This window comes from Apteryx mantelli, chromosome 2, assembly GCF_036417845.1.
Source record: "Apteryx mantelli isolate bAptMan1 chromosome 2, bAptMan1.hap1, whole genome shotgun sequence".
NCBI classification, from domain to species: Eukaryota; Metazoa; Chordata; class Aves; order Apterygiformes; family Apterygidae; genus Apteryx; species Apteryx mantelli.
Genome location: NC_089979.1, coordinates 69,366,048 through 69,384,892, shown reverse-complemented (window position 1 = coordinate 69,384,892; position 18,845 = coordinate 69,366,048). Strand labels below are relative to the sequence as shown.

The window sequence follows — 18,845 nt, the reverse complement described above, 5'->3', positions numbered from 1 at the left end:
GCACGTCCGTCTTGCTGGGTGTAAGTCTGGGTGGTGGGTGAGCACAGATCTTTATGCAGTTGGATGCGCAGAGGTGCATGGGCCAGCCTCCCTTCAAAGAGCTTTCCTCAATCCCTGGGGACTGAGGATCCTTCAGGGAGCACGCTGGCAGCAGGCAGAAGAGCAGGGAGAGACTGAACCAGGAGAAAAGAAATAGCGTTTTTGGTGCTGAGAAAGGAGACTGAGAGTTTGTAGCTATAGGGAGTATATTTGATAATACACTAGATGATGGGCTAGCTGGCTGGCTTATAGACAGTTGTTAAATATGTGCAGGTTTAAACACAGTTTTTGAGGGTGAGCTAAGGGAAAAATTGGGTGTGTGAACTTAAGAGCTTGTATTTAAAGGACCCAGCATGGCCCCTATACAGGTGTGTGTGTGGGGGGGGTGTATTTATCCTCATGCCATTTTCATCAAAATGCATTTTCTCAATAGGTGAGCCATTCATTTTTACCTACTTCACTAGCCCAAATTCAAGGACCTGCAGTTAAATATAAAATCTAAACTAAAGTTAATTACAAGTGGAGCAATTGGAGGAATACAAACCTCTCTTCTGTGATATCCTGTCTCCTTCCCCTCCTCGCTAGATGATAGAAGCAGAAAGTAAGTGTAAGGCAGGAAAGCTGAATGACTGTAACTTCACCTGAGCTAGGGCTGCTGGACCTGGCACAAGGGGAAAGGGCCTGGTCAGCAGACAGGTTTCTTTTGGAGTCACAGCCCACTGTTTCCATTCCCGTTATTAACTGAGTTGATACCATGATTATAGATCTGCCTTTTTTCATTGATTCATATAGAGATTTACTCTGAAAAAAAGTTTCGTCACTGTCTTTTTTTTTTTTTTTTTTAGTTTATTGGTTTTTCAGAGATACTTCCCTGTGGGCCCATCATGCTAGGGGGCCAGTGCGTGGGGCTGGGGGCTGGTGTGGGGGTGAGGAGATAGGGTGTGGGGGAGAGCTGTGTGGTGTGTGTGGGGGGGTGTGTGATGTGTGCTTGGGGGGTGATGTGTCTGGGGGGTGTTGGGGCAGTGTGGGGGACATGGGGGATGTAGGGGTATTGTGTTGGGGGGGTGATGTGTGTGTGGGGGTTGGGGGTAGTGTGTGTGGAGATGGGGGTGTGGGGTGGTGTTTGTAGGGATGATGTGTGTGAGGGGTGATGTGGGTGTTGGGGTGGTTGTGGGGGGTGTGGGGGGTGTGGGGCGGTGCGTGCGGAGGGTGCTGCGGCGGGGAGCCCGCGTGCGGGGCAGGCGGCGGCGGGGCGGGGGCCCTGCGCGGGGGGCGGGGCGGAGCCGCGGCCGGGGGCGGAGCCGCGGCCGGGCGCGGGGGAGGCGGCAGCGGCGCGGGGCTTTCGCCGCTCGCTCTCTCGGCGCTGCAATGGCTCCGCTCCGCTGCGGCCCGGCCTGGTGGCGTCTCGTCTCCTTGGCGGCGCTCGGCCCCGTCCTCTGCAGCGCGCCGGGCCGCGCGGAGCCGGAGCCGGCGCCGGGCCCGGCCGCAGAGCCGGAGCGGGAGGCGGACCCGCACGGGCGGCACCTCTACAGCGCGGAGATGCTGCGGCATGGCGCCGCCGCCGCCCCCCACTTCGTCATGTTCTTCGCCCCGTGGTGGGTATCCGGCCGCGGCGCGGCGCCCTCGCCGCCCGCCCCTTCCCCCCGTTGACGTGGCGGCGGGAGGCGGCGGGGCCGGCGCGGCGCAGGCGGAGGCGGCCGGGGGGCGCGGGCGAGGCGGCAGCGGGGGCCGGGCCGGGGCAGAGCCCACCCCGCCGCGGCGCGGGGCCCGCGGGGAAGGCGCTGCCGGGGGCGCCGCGCCGAGCTCGGCCCCGGCCCCGCGCGGCCTGCAGCAGCCCGCCGGGACCGCCTAACGTGCGCAAGGGCGTTTATAGCTGGGTGTCCCTCGCTGACTCTGGGCCCCCACTCTCACGAGTGCTTTCTTGCTGGAGTTATGTTCTCTTTGCAACTGGGAAACTAAGGGTAAGCGGCGCCGCAAAGCCAGCGTAAATATCAGTGTCGTGTCCCGAGGCTGAAGGTAGCTGTACGGAGCAACAGCAGGCTCGCAGAACTGGAGAGTTATCAAATTTGCCAGACCTCTGCTGGGCTTTCATCCTCAATGGGTACACTTGACATCAGAGCAGCTGAGAAGAGTCCAACAACATACCTTTCTTAGATATTTCATCTGTCAGGAGTAGATCTTTGTAGATCTTTGTAGAGGTTGCTCATAGTCTTTTTTTATCATCTCTTGTCCTGCCCCCTTTTCTTTTTTTTTGTTTAATCTGTTTCTGACCTACAGATATCTAGTAGGGGGTTGGGGGATTTTTGTTACCAGGGTTTGTGTTTTCCCAAGTTTTCTTACATTTAGGTAAAGTTAATTGAACAATGCCTTTGCACAACGCATGTGTTCATCTTAAGTAATCTGTTGGTACATGGTGCCATTTAGGCACATGTGTGTCATGATAATTTTTGAAATCAACACTAGAAAATTATTTCCTTTCAAAACTGAAAAACCTATTTCTTTTTTTAAGTTATTACCTTCAGCTTTTTTAGTGATTTTTCTCAGTGCGATACAAAAACATTAAGCAAAAGCTTAAATGAACAGATGTCATCCTTTATTCTCTGAAGATCACAAAAGTGGAGGAAGCCTGATTTTCTGGTGAAGGACCTTTGAGAGGGCTTTGAGAGTTTCAGAAATTCACATGTAGAGTAGGAATGCTTCTACTCTTTGTTGCGTTTTCAGGTGTTAATGTCTATGTCTCCTCAAGCTTTGACTGACTGTATCACAGTCATCTCTAAAATCAGATAAACTTCTGCCTTGGCACACTGCTTATGGGAGATCCTGTGCCAAATAGGCTGTTGCAGAGTCCAGCTTATGCTTCACATTCTCAGTTGGCATCAAAGAGAGCTCTGGCCTTACAAACTTGGGCCACCTCGTGCCCTTGGGAGTGCTGGGGGTCTCTCCCTAACTGGAGCGTGAGGGAATTGCATAATTTTCCAGACTTGTTGCTGCTTCTCTCCACATAATTCTCGCCCTTGGTAGGCCTCATCCAGATCTCTGGGCCACAGTTTCAGGGCCCTTGGTCTGGACACCCAGTTCCTGACAGGCATCAACAGCCTCAAGTTTCAGGGAAGGGAAAGGTGGAAGGGAAGAGATGGAAAGGGAGCTTCTGAGGGCTTGAGAAAGGCGCTTAGACACACCAGTAGTTTATATTAGAATCTCCTTCCCCATTCCTAAGTGATTCTAAAGTGGTAACCTACTAATGCATCTCACTAATACACCCATTTTGCCACTGTTCCCTGTAGTTGCAAGGGAGAAGCCCAGCAAACAACCCAGCATTCCTTTAGGATTTTCTTTGGGATTGCTATAGATCGTGCTAACATTGTATCATGAGTACTAGCAGAGTTAAGTTAGACAGAGTCAACATAACCCTTCTCCTCAGGATTCTTGAAAGAAATGTCTCTGAGGACCTCACCCCCACCCTTTTGAGAGCAGCAGTCCAAATGAGGTGCTACATTTGTTTCAAATGTTGTGGGCTTCTCCAAAAACAGAGCACTCCAGGTTGTTTGCTTATCAGATGTCTTGAGATTTCTTTTGTCGTCGGCCTATTCCCCTTAGTACAGTATCTGTGCTCAACTACGGAGGGGCCATGAACTGTTTAGTCTCTCATTGGCTCTAGATATTCTGAGATTTTGGTCATGACAGTCGCTCGTCTACAGAGGAGTGGGGTGTCCTTAGTTGAAAGGAACCTCAGATGAGCAGTTTCGGTGCTTTATTTTGACCACTGCAGATCTGTTCAACATGGAGTTCACTCAGCTGAAGCAAACTTGATCTCTGGAGTTTGTTGCTGTTGAATGGGATTGAGTCTGTTGACTGGAATTTACCTTGGCTGGATTCTTTTGTCCAGAGAGAGACCAGTCCCATGTTGCTCGTACTGGTACACCTGACTATCCCAGGGCGTACAGACATTTTTGATTTGGGTAATGTTTTGGGTTTGGTTTTGTTGCGGAGCTGCCCTAGCTGATTGCAGAACTCAAACTGTTCTGGTGGCCTCCAAGAATGTCTCTATTCCCTGCTACCTGCAGAGGGCTTATCAGTAACTGGAGATTTTTGACACATGTAGTCCATATGTATGTTTACTTGTCTTCTCTTCTTAAACCACTAAGTCCACCATCCAGTTTTCCAGGTGAGAGGCACTGATGTTGTAAAAGGGACACTGATCTATCAGTGTGAGGTAAAGCAGTGTGGTACTTTATAGATATTGCCACAGCAAAATAATCTCCAGGCATGATCACTTATGGCACATGGTTGTTCAGAGTTAAAATGGGTTACCTATCCCCAAACTCCTGTAAATAACCTCTTTTCACCCTTACATCCTGGTGTTAATGGTATACAAGAGGCCATTTTTCGGAAAGGTGGATCTTTTTGAATCTTGATTTGTGTTTGTCAGCAGAGATTTTGAATGCTTGCACCATCCTAGCCTGTGTAGGGAAGGAATACCAGGACTCCTCACTGACTCTCAGGTCTCCGCCATCTCCAGTACTAGGACTAGCAGCTCCTCCAGTGCCACTAACTTAATCTGGAGCAATAGCAACAAAAGACTGTGTAGGTACATGGGGCTAACGGTGCCCTGTGACATTAGATGGTCTTACTCTCTTTATTTTTGGCTTCTCTGATTTTTATATACCCTGCAGCTACATTTTATGAATTCTAGTAAAAGTACTTTAGAGACTGTCTGGTCTTGGAGTTAAATTCACCACTGAGATGTCATGAAAGCTGCTCTGATGCGATTTGTGGAAGAGAAAGATGGATGCAGGGTTGGGCTCATAATTAATCAGTTAATTCATGGTTGTTTTTTCGTATAATCACAGAATCACAGAATGGTTGAGGTTGGAAGGGACCTCTGGAGATCATCTAGTCCAACCCCCCTGCTCAAGCAGGGTCACCTAGAGCACGTTGCACAGGATCACATCCAGGCGAGTTTTGAATATCTCCACAGAAGGAGACTCCACAATCTCTCTGGGCAACCTGTTCCAGTGATCTGTCACCCTCACCGTGAAGAAGTTTATTCTCACGTTCAGATGGAATTGTCTGTGCTTCAGTTTGTGCCCGTTGCCTCGCGTCCTGTCGCTGGGCACCACTGAAAAGAGTCTGGTCCCATCCTCTCGACACCCTCCCTTCAGATACTTGTACACATTGATAAGATCTCCTCTCAGCCTTCTCTTCTCGAGGCTAAACAGGCCCAGCTCTCTCAGTCTTTCCTCATAAGAGAGATGCTCCAGTCCCCTAATCATCTTTGTAGCCCTTCACTGGACTTGCTCCAGTAGTGCCACATCCCTCTTGTACTGGGGAGCCCAGAACTGGACGCAGTACTCCAGATGTGGCCTCACCAGGGCTGAGTAGAGGGGGAGAATCACCTCCCTCGACCTGCTGGCAACACTCTTCCTGATGCACCCCAGGATACCATTGGCCTTCTTGGCCACAAGGGCACACTGCTGGCTCATGCTTAACTTGGTGTCCACCAGCACTCCCAGGTCCTTCTCGGCAGAGGTGCTTTCCAGCAGGTCAACCCCCAACCTGTACTGGTGCATAGGGTTATTCCTCCCTAGGTGCAGGACCCTGCACCTGCCTTTGTTGAACTTCATGAGGTTCCTCTCCGCCCACCTCTCCAGCCTGTCCAAGTCTCTTTGAATGGCAGCACAGCCCTCTGGCGTATCAGCCACTCCTCCCAGTTTTGTATCGTCAGCAAACTTGCTGAGGGTGCACTCTGTCCCTTCATCCAGGTCATTGATGAAGAAGTTGAACAAGACTGGACCCAGTACTGACCCCTGGGGGACACTGCTAGCTACAGGCCTCCAACTAGACTCTGCGTCGCTGATCACAACTCTCTGAGCTCTGCCATTCAGCCAGTTCTCAATCCACCTACCTCACTGTCCGCTCATCTAACCCACACTTCCTGAGCTTGTCTATGAGGATGTTATGGGAGACAGTATCAAAAGCCCTGCTGAAGTCAAGGTAGACAACATCCACTGCTCTCCCCTCATCTACCCAGCCAGTCATTCCATCACAGAAAGCTATCAGATTGGTTAAGCATGATTTCCCCTTGGTGAAGCCATGCTGACTACTCCTGATCACTTTCTTGTCCTCCACATGCTTGGAGATGGCCTCCAGGATGAGCTGCTCCATCACCTTTCCAGGGATGGAGGTGAGGCTGACTGGCCTGTAGTTCCCTGGGTCCTCCTTCTTGCCCTTTTTGAAGACTGGGGTGACACTGGCTTTCTTCCAGTCTTCAGGCACCTCTCCTGTTCTCCATGACCTTTCAAAGATGATGGAGAGTGACTTAGCAAGTACATCCGCCAGCTCCCTCAGCACTCGTGAGTGCATCCTATTGGGGCCCATGGATTTGTGGGTGTCAAGTTTGCTTAAATGATCTCTAACCCGATCCTCCTCCACCAAGGGAAAGTCTTCCTTTCTCCAGACTTTCTCTCTTGCCTCCAGGGTCTGGGGTTCCTGAGGGCTGGCCTGAGCAGTAAAGACTGAAGCAAAGGCGGCATTCAGTAACTCTGCCTTCTCTGCATCCTTTGTCACCAGGGCACCCACCCCATTCAGCAAAGGGCCCACATTTTCCCTAGTCTTCCTCTTGCTACTGATGTATTTGAAGAAGCCCTTCTTGTTGTCCTTGACATCTCTTGCCAGATTTAATTCCAAACGGGCCTTAGCCTTCCTCGTCGCATCCCTGCATACTCTGACAACGTTCTTGTATTCCTCCCAAGTGGCCTGTCCCCCTTTCCACTTTCTGTATACTTCCTTCTTCTGGCTGAGTTTTGCCAGGAGCTCCTTGCTCATCCATGCAGGTCTCCTACCTCCTTTGCTTGACTTCCTACTCATAGGGATGCACCGCTCTTGAGCCTGGAGGAAGTGATGTTTGAATATTAACCAGCTCTCTTGAACGCCCCTTCCTTCTAGGGCCCTCACCCATGGGATTCCTCCGAGTAGGTCCCTGAAGAGGCCAAAGTTTGCTCTCCTCAACTCCAGAGTTGCGATCCTACTTAGTGCCCTGCCTCCTCCTCGCAGGATCCTGAACTCCACCATCTCATGGTCACTGCAGCCAAGGCAGCCCCCGACCTTCACATCTTCCACCAGTCCTTCTTTGTTTGTTAGTACAAGGTCCAGCAGCACCCCTCTCCTTGTTGGCTCCTCCACCACCTGTGCCAAGAAGTTGTCACCAATGCTCTGCAGGAACCTCCGGGACTGTTTGTGCCTAGCTGTGTTGTCTTTCCAGCAGATAGATATCGGGGTGGTTGAAGTCCCCCATGAGAACCAGGGCCTGGGATCGTGAGGCTACTTCCAGCTGCCTGTAGAAGGCCTCATCGACTTCCTCTTCCTGATCAGGTGGCCTGTAGTAAACACCCACAACAGTGTCACCCATGCTAGCCTGCCCTTTGATCCTTACCCATAAGCTCTCGACTTGCTCTTCATCCACCCCTAGGCACAGCTCAATACATTCCAGTTGCTCTCTCACATAAAGAGCAACTCCACCACCTCGCTTTCCTGGCCTGTCTTTCCTAAAAAGCACGTAGCCATCCATGACAGCACTCCAGTCATGCGAGCTATCCCACCATGTCTCTGTAATGGCAATAAGATCATGGCCCTGCGACCGCACACAGATCTCTAATTCTTCCTGTTTGTTCCCCAAGCTGCGTGCATTGGTGTACAAGCATTTCAGGGAGGTGATCAAGTATGCAGGTTTCCCAGGAGGGAAACAAGAGGATCCTCCATAGCCACATCCCATGCGCACTTCCCTGGCTGCATTCATCTGCTGGAGGCGTCCTGACTTGAGCAGTCTTTTGCCAACTACCCTGTCACTATAACTCTCCCCTTCCCCCGTCTTTCCTAGTTTAAAGCCCTCCTTACCAGGTTGGCCAACCTGTTGGCAAAGACACGCGTGTCCCGCTTAGTGAGGCGGATCCCATCTCTCGCCATCAGTTGTCGATCTTCAAACAGGGTCCCATGGTCGTAGAAACCAAAACCCTGTTGCCAACACCAGCGGCGCAGCCAGTGGTTAACTTGGAAAGTCCGTCTCCTCCTCCTCTCATCCATCCCCCTCACTGGCAGGATTGAGGAGAAGATGACCTGGACTCCCAGACCCTTGACCACCATCCCCAGAGCTCTGAAATCCTGCTTGATGGTCTCCAGTTTGCCCTTGGTGTCATTGGCGCCCACATGGAAGAGCAGCAGTGAGTAATAGTCCAAAGTGTGGACAAGCCTTGGCAGTCTTTCCATGACATCTCTCACGCAAGCTATTAATAGTCTTAATAGTATTAATATTAAGTCTTAATAGTATTAATAACAATTAATAGTTTTTATGAAAACCAAGAATGACTTATTAGTGGGTTTACTGATTGAGATATGAGTGTTTTTTTCCTGCTGTATTTTAAATTTCAGCTTGTATAATCTGAAGAAGGGAGGGAATGGGGAACTTTGTGTGTAGCCAAGATAAAGATGGACAAGGCAGCTGTGTTTTGTGTTTAAAAAACAGAGGATTAGTTATTGGAGATTTCCTTACATAGATTTCCGTGCTCAGATCTTTAACACCACTATTCATTCAGTGTTTAAAATTTCCACACCTGTTAGGGGAAGGGACCAGAGAATCCAAAAATTTCCTGCTAATTCAAGGTCTGTTAAAGAGTTGACTGGAGAGACTTCAGTCTGAAGTTAAATATTAAGTAATGAAATAGGTTATCATAGTTACAGCAATAGGATGTTACTGTAATGACTAGAAAATTGATGATTGGAATAAAACCCATTTTCTACTTTTGAGGAGTTGCTATTATAGCGACTATATTAGGCCAGATTTCTGTAGAGATATTATTGTAATTTATAGCGTGCTGCTGTAACAAAGCACAGTATATGAGGATTTTGATAAACGCTATTCAGAATTCAGTGCTTGATGTGTTTCATGGCTCACGAGCTCCAATTTTAGTGATGCACCTAAGCACAAGTGGCCTTATAAAGAGACTAGAAACCATTATCTTCTTATCTGCTGCTTAAAAATGTAGTATTTTGGAATGTAAGAGCATAAAGAAAGCTAGCCATGTGATTTCTACAGAAAGTTGGAAAACTGAGAAAGGTTTTCCTCATGAAGTTCATGGGCACCTCAACAAAATGTAGGTTTTGTAATGTAAAAGGATCAATAGCAACAAGTTCTGACTTCTTGAAAATTTTTATATGAAAAGTATTTGCAATGTTTTACAATATTTATGTTTTATGTGTCACAACATTTATGTTTTACAAAATTACAATACTGCAATAGTACTCCCTGTTACTTACTGTAAGAGTGCTTGAGTATGGAAGATTTCCGATTTAACTATTTTGAAATTTACCAAAATCTCTGACCATTCCTATGTGTGATTTTTCCATAGATTCGTTCCCCTCTAAACATGATCAATTATCAGGAAATGTTTTATTCGTTCTGTTGCAGGTGTGGACATTGTCAGCGTCTGCAACCAACCTGGAATGATTTAGGAGATAAATACAACAACATGGAAAACCCACAGGTCTATGTTGTTAAAGTGGATTGTACTGTAGATATTCCATTGTGCTCTGAATATGGCGTCCGAGGATACCCAACGTAAGTGTAAGAGGATGTCTGCTTCTCTTACTTTTTTTGTAGTTTTCCATGATCCTTTGCCAGTTTGTTGAAGCTAACTTCTAAGCTATATTTTTTTATGGTTTTCTTTGTAGCCCTTTGGACTTCATATGTTCATTTTAAGTCTTTGTACTACACTGCCAAGTATTATATGACATATATTTCTCTCTCTCTCTCTCTCTCTCTCTTTCTCTCTCTCTCTTTTTCTAAGAAGCTTATTTATATCTTGAAAGATGGCTGTGTTTAAATGAAATCCAGAAGTGTTCCTCCCCCCCCCCCAAGAGCTGTTTTCTCAAGCAGTAGTGCATTATACAGCACTGATATGCCAGACCTGGTGTCTGTTAATCATCTTTTTAAAAATAATTTGTTGCGTGTTCAGGTACACAGTACTGTTCACAATGAATGTATAGGTGATCTCTTAAACTTCTGAGTGAACTTGGTGCTCATAAAATGATAAATTAATAGTACCATCTAGCATAGTGGTGGGGGTGGTGTTGTGCAGACTTTTCTACATAATTTTGCTTATATTGGTCTAGCAGGAATTAATTTGGAGTTTGAATTTGTTAAACCTATCTTGTTATAAATGATATATGCCTTACTACGTCAGCTCTGGGAGAAAGAACATAATCTAGAGTATCCATGAGAGATCAGGCTGGGTAGTACTTTCGGGTTAGATACACCTACACCCTTTCTAGCTGCTAAAAGGAGCAAAAAGATTTTTTTCCACTTGTGTTGTCTTTAAAGCTTCTTGCAAAAATGGATGGGATTGTTTCAACTGCTTTACTAGTAACTCATCTTTGTAGGGATAAAGGGAAAATATTGTCTTCTGTAGCCCTTCCACAGCCTGTATTTTTTGGTTTTTCTTCCCCATGCTGACCTTGTCTAGTGTTACTGCTGTCCCCAGCAACATCCTAAATTTGACATGTACTCCTGTCTACACCGGCTTTGAGGCAGATGAGTACAACTGATTAGAAGTTGAAAATTATAAATAACAAAGCCCTCACTGGAGTACAAATTGTCCTTAAGGGCAGTTTGTGGCTTAGTTCCACTAGAAATGCTGAGAAACAATGAATTTTACAACTTTCTTTAAATATCCCCAAAAGTGAACGCTAGTCATCTTTGTGTACTTGAACTGTTTATATTGTGGTGCTGTCTTTGTAAAATAGAGAGAGTGGCACAGATTTTGAATAAGAAAAAAATGGACACGTAATTGATTTTTTTTTCTCCTTTCTAAGATCTTTGAACATCTAAGGATAGCTAGCGTTCATTTTCATCTACTTGAAAAGTACAAATAATAAGGCAGTCATCTGCTAGTTACAGAAATAAGATGAAGGAGAATTCATGATTTCAATTTTCTTACTCTCTGAATCAGGACAAGTTTAACTAGCCTGTCTAACTTGTTCTTAAAAACCTCCAGTAAGGGAGATTTCACAACTTTCTGAGTCACAGAAGGGCTGTTGCAAGTCTAGGGTGTGTTGTTCCTTACACTGCTTTTCCAAACACATGTCGAAGAAAGGCTGCATCCCCCTTCTGCCTTCTTGAGAAGGAAACTGCTGGGATGCTGCCTGCTGGTCCCTGCGCTTGCTAGTACAGTTGTCCCAGGGTTATCTGGTGCTGTAAAATACTCCCTCAACTGAATTAGAGAAAACTTATCCTGATTTGGATGAAATAAAGGTACAACTGGCTCTTTAAGCTAATACATTGTTTTTTTCTCATTAGTCTTCAAAAGTATTGCCATGAGGTGTATTTTAGATGTTTTTCTGCTTTATTTTTGTTGTTTCCTTCTTACTATAAAGTTGCACTTTTTCTCAAAAATTTTGACCGATCATCACAAGGAGTACTTAAGAATAAATAAAATAGAAAAGACAGTAGGAACTTCTTTCTCTTTTGAATGCATTTGCATTATGTGGTTTTGCAGTACTTTCATATGTTCATTTTTTCCAACTTGCGGAATAAGAAGAGAGAGAAACATTTGAGGAGGGGGGAGAAAATGTGGTGGCAAAACCACATCTTAGCAAGGGCAACTGAGGGCTAAGTATGGATAGTAATTGAAACTAGTTTTAATTTGCTTTAAAAAATAAGACCAGATCAGGATATTGTCCCTTTGTCAAATATGCTTCCAGTTTTAACTTAATCAAATGTTTAGTAAGTTTTAAGTACTTTATAGAAAAGTTTTGATAGCAGTTATTAAATGTTACAGTCATGAAGTCCTAAGATCCCTACAAGCAATACTTATCTCCTTGTCCTAGTCACCTGTTTCAGAGTGTTTTTAATCAGTTTAATACCATGTGAAAAGTCATATATTTCAAGAGTAATCTTGGAACGAAACTGAAAAAGAAATTCCTGAGGATACCAGTTTTAGATTTTTTCCCTTGGGGGTGGAGAGGGGAGAACAAAACAAAATTGATGGTTTTTGGCCAGCCGAAATAGGATACGTAGGCATAAAGAATAATTAACCTCAGAAATAGAATCTGCAATGTTTTATTTGCGCATGCTTACTGATCAAAATAATTAAAATATTTTGATTTTTAATGTGGTATTTCTGTCCGTTATTTTTAAAATCCCCTTTAAAAGTTTATATGGGAATGAAAGAGGTGTCCTTATGACCCTTAAAGTTGAGAGAGAGGCCTGATGCTAATGTTAATAATCTGGAGAGGTCTTACTGTAGTTTAAGCTGAATTGCTGTGAATTAGCAAAGCGTTTTAACTTCCTGAGAATATTCCATGTGTGAAAATTTTTACCTCACTCTTTTCTACATTTTGATATTTTAGCCTAAAACTGCTTAAACCAGAACAAGAACCTCTGAAATACCAAGGTCCTAGAGACTTCCAGGCATTGGAAAACTGGATGTTGGAGAAACTAAATGAAGAACCAGCTGTAAGTTAAAAGGAAATAGGAAAAGGAAATATTTCTTTCTGCAGACTTGCTGCTCTGTCATTTATGTAGGTTAGGTTTCACTTTCCAGCAGGAAATCTGCTCCTGAGAATAAAGTTCAGATGGCAGTAACAGTATGGAACAGTTTCCAAATAAGTCAGAATAGTAATTAAAACTGACATCCTATGACGTGCCCTTTGTTTCCTGTATTTAAAACTGTGGTTCATAATGCCGTTTTTAATCAAGTATTAGCATTTTCATGTTTTAAGATAGAATTTTTTTGTGTCCATTCAGTTGACACCTGGAGGCTATAATGTTTTCAGAGTAAGAGAATTGATTTAGTTATAATATAGTATAAATTGCATTTGTGTGGGTCTTGGCATCCTGTGTTGTTATGAGGAAGTTTATCTTTAGCTCAGTTAATAGCTGATAATTTTGTAGCCTAAAGAAGTTGTTTAAAATAATCAGTCAAGTAAGTTTACCTAGCATCATTACTAGGGAAACCATTGAGTTTAGGGGTAGCACTCAAATAGGTCAGCCAAGCCTTGCCTACAATTAAATTTAAAATTGCTTTTTCTAATCAGGACAAAGCTAAAGTGATTGTTAATCACAGTTAGAACATGATTATATTTAAATAAGCTCCATGTTATGTTATTTTTAATAACTAAACATTAGATGCTAACCTATTTTAAGAAATGTACTTTGAATTTTTTTTTGTTTATTTCCAACTAGTATTGAGTAAATAGCCATTCCCTTTAGCTAAAGTGCAATGTGTTTGCTGCAACTTACATATAAAGTGTTTGCTCCTTTTCCATTGTTGCTGATTTCATTGGACCATTAGGTCCCTCCTCCCTGCATTAGGGGAGCAGAAAACAGCTTTCTCACCATCTATTTTTAAATAGCCAAAAGACCACTGAAACTGGTGTGATGGCAGACGTGGCTGATCCGTGAAGCTGCGGAGGAAAACTGTTATGCAGTCTAAGTGTATGAAAATATGGTAATGTTATGAAAGTTAGAGCAGTTGCTGTGCATTGTGACTGTATTGCAGCATGGTGAGAGAATTATTTCAGTGACTGTGATAGCTGTTTTCCATGTCACATTTTGCATTCAAGTAATTGATAGGAAATATTTGATAATCTAAATTAAGCAAAATTAGGAGGACACAGTTTTAGGAATTTGAAATTGCAGAGTATAGGGTTAACAACAGTGCCACAGAATGGCATGATACAGGAATCAAATATTGTGTATTTACTGTATGAGACAAATATAAATTAATTTTTCTCATGAATAGGATCTAGAATCTGATGTGGAACCACCAAAAGCACCTGAACCTAAGCAGGGACTGTATGAACTCTCAGCAGACAATTTCAAGATACACATAGCAGAAGGTAACTATTTTTTTCATAAGCAAGACAGACCTGCTTACAGAGAATTCAGTATTGAGAAGTCTGCAACAGAAATGTTAGTTTTAAAGGTACCTCCTACTTTCTTCTCCAATAATGCATATTGAAAGAGGATGAAATGACACATTGTATAAGATGCACTAGTTTCATTACATATTGCATACCATGAGAAAGTTTAAGAACAGTAATCCAGTAAGAAAATAGTAGCATTAGGGCCCCTAATCACATGTAAGAAGAAGCAAGTGAGCTTGCTTGACTAACCTCTCTCTCTTCTGTGAGCTCCTCTCTCAGTCGCATTCTTGCCACACACCAAGCGTTCTTGCAAGTCCCATTTCCTCTTTTCCTAGGTTTTGACTTGTTCATACTCCCAAGCTGCTTTTCTAGCTAAATATAACCCCCTGTCCCCTTCCTACCTCACCCCAGTCTGGATCCTTATTTGATATTGTTTAGCCTCCTTCCTCCAGAATTTAATGTGGGCAAAACACCTTGCTTCATTTTGGCCATTTCTGAAAATGCTTTGTCTGGAAGCTTTAAAAAATAAGCCCAAATGTGATACCTAACATGGGAAATTTCACCCCCACGCAGTGGGTCTTTTAAAGAAATGAGCAAGATCTTACAGTACAAATTTTTGGGCTACCATAATAACAAGTGGGTGTACTGTCTCCATCTTTTTGCTTAACAGCAAAGGCCAGACTAAGTTAACTGTCTGTGCCCATGTGATAGCATGAGTAAGATGGATACTAGAACTTCTTAAAGTAACTATCAATTAATTAGAAATATTTCTAAGTGTAAAAGTGCATTTTGTGCCGCTAACTTAAAATTTACCTGTATATGTGGCTTAACACTGAATTACATCAGAATTCTTCATGAATTCTTCCCTGAGCCTTCAGGGACACACTGAGCATTAAACAACAATAAGCACTATTTTCCCAGTCTGTAAATTTAAGTTTAGTGCATGTGTGAATGTCTTAAGCTGTAGCCATTGGCATTTGTACGTACATGGAAGAGGTGGTCTTACTGTCGTATTTTATGGTTGAGCAGGTTTATGATCATCTGTAAAGCTGTTGTCCTCTCTTGACTTCTGTCACAAGAAATTCAGTGCTTAAATTTAGCAATAGGCTTAGCAGTTCCAGTTGGATTGTTGACTTTTGTTCTTAATCAGTTTCCCTTTACCTTTTCGGTGCTCTAGGGCTATTTTTCTGTCAGGGAGGAGCCCAGAGCATGTGATATAAAATAGTTACTTCTGACTAGGTGTTCCCATTATTCATGGGAAATTTCATTTTGCAATTTACTTCGCCAAAGCGAAGTAACTCAATGAGCTTGAAAGTGTTCCTGGTGCAGATTAGGCAAGTTAGAGTTCACTACTATTGCAGTTCACATTTCCTAGTTATTTTGTGGCATCTTTCCTCTGACTTTCTTCTGTGAACAAGCCCTCAAACTAGAATGAAATTCTAGTAATATCTGTCCCAAAGCAGTCTTCAAAGGATTGCAGCTAATGCTTTTAAAAAGAGCTTTCTCCCAAGTGCTGGTGTTTCCTTCAAATGCATTTTTTTGTTTGTTTTAATTACGTTCATTTTTATATTGTATTAATAGAGCATTGCCTTGATATGTACAAAAGCATGCAGCATCTTGAATTAATAGTAATCTTAACTGAAGGAAATTACATATTCTGGTATTCTTCAATTAAGTTTATGCTTTTAAACTAAGCATTAGTATGAGATAGTAAATTTTTGTAGTGTTCCATAGAGAGGAGAGTCCATATTAGCGACAGCCGTTTCTGAATAGTTAACATGAAAATACAAAGAGCAGGGCAGAAGAGGAGAGCTATAAGCTAAACAAAATTATTTGCATGGCTCAGAGACTTGATGCAGTGATGTTTGCTTAGAAATGTTTAAGTTGAAGTCTAATATTTACATTGATTAATGCTGTTATAAATTCGTAGTCCTTTGTGGTTCTTTCTACTGTGTAATTGTGCAAGTGATTGACTTGGTAGAATTCAAAATTCTAGCAACTGGTTAGGTTAAAAATATGATAGTTTTAATAATTCATTTGTTGGCTTGAGGTTGTGAAGCTGTTCAGAAATTCAAGGAAATTGGGAACACTGTGGTACTGCGTACAATATTGAAAACGTAATTGCTTAAGTATTCTCTCCTTGCCTTTAGTCCTCCTATCTGTAACCCAGGAAATAAATTGCAGTCTGTGATTACTATCTAGTCTTTTAATTGTAGGCAAATTCATTCCAAATAAGTTGGATCTAATCTTTTTTTTTTTTTTTCTGACTTCTAAGGTAATCACTTTGTCAAATTCTTTGCCCCTTGGTGTGGTCACTGCAAGGCTTTGGCCCCAACGTGGGAACAGCTGGCTCTAGCATTTGAAAATTCGGAAGCTGTCAAGATTGGCAAGGTTGGTGAAGTGCTTTCTTCCTTAATCTGTTTTGTGTGAATGAATGTTTCAGCCAAGTATCATGCTACTCATTCTGTGCTCTGCAAATAACAATTCTGTTTTGTTTGTCACTTAGTAAACCATTTTACCTTTGTACTTCCTATTTTAACTTTCAGATGGCTTTTTTTTTTCTTGCATATCCAATAGACTTAGTTCACTTTATTTTGAAGAGATGGCTAATTTGTTACAACTGACAGGACCTCCCCTTTTTTAAGCAGGGACTTGACAGAAATGTTGAACACAGCTCCCTGTGTTTCAGAGATGTAAAGGAGTAAGTCAGGTACTTTGGATGATGGGAGTAATATTTTGAGATTTGCCTTTTATTATGCTTCCCCTTTGTCAAAACTTGATAGACTTCAGTATTTATTTTGAGTGGGAAAGTGACTTATACTAATTTGCTGTTTACAGCACTGGATTTCTTTTTAGACCTATAGGGCCTAATGATGAGTTATTTCTCTCTCTTTTTTTTTTTTTTTCTCTTCACCCCCCCCCCCCCATAGAGCTTTCTAAAGGTTTCAGGTGGTCTTCCACCTTAAGAACTGATATCTTGTCCTGCTTTACTATTTCCCTTAGGGATGATAACCAGATTCTGTGGTGTATTTACCATGGGAGCTTGTTACTTGTACGTGGAGTGACTCCTATGCAGAGGTATGGAGGTGGTCCTGCAATTGCAGTTACTCACTTTATTTGCTGATCCATACCTAAGTCCAGGTGGCTAATGATGTGAATCCCTCTGTATTTGCCAACAGTGGAAAACCTACTGGGTCCAAGTTCCATATCCTTAAGCCTTCGGATTGGCTCTGCTAATCTGAAAGACAGTATAACAGCTAGCAATGCAGAGGGACAAAAAAGCTGCAGTCTTCCCTGCCTCTGCCCTCATAGCACTTTCAGCTGTTATTGGGGGTGATGAGCTTTACTGCTTTTTTCTATGAAATGCTTTTTGAAAGTCCTTTAACTCAGATACACTGTAGAGGTACAGAGCAGGTCTGAGTGGTTAAACTTTGGAGAGGAACATGCATCATTTTGAAACCTGGTGTATATAAAATTAGACTTTTTTCAGAGAAAACACATCAGAGGATATTGCTCCTTTGATATTGTTTGTACCAAATGTTGCATGTGCTGATTTACTTTCTGAGAATCTGGAATGCTTGCTGTATGATAAAATCATTGCTTAGCTTACGTATCTTCTTTGAGACTATCATTCTCTGTTATCCAGAGAAATATAAACCAAAAATTTCCAAAATCTGTGTTTTATTCAGTTGTTTGTCATGTTCAAGCATTGCACAGTTACTGTTATTGATATTTGCTATTTAATAAAGCCACTAAGATTTGTCCCAATGCCTAGTCAATTTTGTTAACTGTATACATTATGAAGCTAGTTGAAACATGTCTTCACTAAGATTGTAAGTCTGTAAGTAAACAGGAAACACAACTGTTTCTAAGAAGGTTGAATGATGACCTTCATGTAATCTGGGGGAAAAGCATCCTAATAGCAATGCTGTCTACTGGCAGGATTCCGTGTAATCTTTGGAATTGATCTACAGTGATCTGGAGCAAAATGTTTCTAATGTAAAATTCAAAATCCAAGTGCTCTGTTGAGCAAAGGCTCCCTTGCTTCAGTTACCTTTTTTCTTTACTTTGAAAAAGATTATAAACTGGTGACTTTATAGATTAGTATATGGAAAATCAGAACTGAATGTTGCATGCACTTGGAATTTTCCTTGGAGTAAAGTTAACTTAAGAGCTGTTGACATGTCTTCTGATTTTAAAGAGTGGTCTTATTTGTAAAAGAAAAGAAAGTGGGTGAGCCAATAAATCTTCACTTTGAAGCTCTCTCATATTAGCATTTTGTGTCTTATTGTCCATGTAGTGATTTTATTCACTGAAAATACCAACACTTATTTTAATTGGTGTATTTAATTATGTCTTCAGTGTTTTTTGCTACTGTTTCTACTTCCTTCTATCCATGTCATGTCCGTGATCTCCCACCCCCCAAAACAAACACACACAGCTTCCCAATTAGACAACAAACCACTCTTTGGAAGGCAGACATAATAGTTCTCAAGACAGTACTTGATACTGACTTTTGACAAGACGTGCATTGCTTGCTCCTGTATTTTTCTGAGATTTTAAACTTAAGGGAAGGTATGATGTTTGTGGTCTGTTTATTTTATGCACTAAATGATTTATAATTCTTTTCAATATTTAGGTCGATTGTACCCAGCATTACGAAGTCTGTTCTGAAAACCAAGTTCGTGGCTATCCCACTCTGCTCTGGTTTAGGGATGGTGAAAAGGTGAGTCTGCAAGCTCCCCAGAAGGTCAGACCATTTTTTTCCTGAATTAAGATGGTAGTTGGGTTGTACTTGCATACTAGGAGAAAAGATGAAGTGGGCTTATATGAAAGTCTTGTGAGAACGTTTGAAGATATTGGAGGTTCAGTCTGGTACTGGAAGAGGT

At 42.8% G+C, this 18,845-nt stretch overlaps 1 protein-coding gene across 1 annotated transcript in view; it reads left to right on the top strand.

The window, feature by feature from the left end:
* The first annotated feature begins 1,351 nt into the window (after positions 1 to 1,351).
* The window catches only part of TXNDC5 (thioredoxin domain containing 5), a 28,122-nt gene continuing 10,628 nt past the window's right edge, over positions 1,352 to 18,845 (top strand). The window contains exons 1-6 of the mRNA XM_067290838.1: positions 1,352 to 1,634; positions 9,500 to 9,649; positions 12,439 to 12,544; positions 13,833 to 13,929; positions 16,232 to 16,347; positions 18,596 to 18,682. Coding sequence (XP_067146939.1) covers positions 1,408 to 1,634; positions 9,500 to 9,649; positions 12,439 to 12,544; positions 13,833 to 13,929; positions 16,232 to 16,347; positions 18,596 to 18,682 — 783 coding nt within the window. The 5' untranslated portion in view covers positions 1,352 to 1,407. The remainder of the gene's footprint in view (positions 1,635 to 9,499; positions 9,650 to 12,438; positions 12,545 to 13,832; positions 13,930 to 16,231; positions 16,348 to 18,595; positions 18,683 to 18,845) is intronic.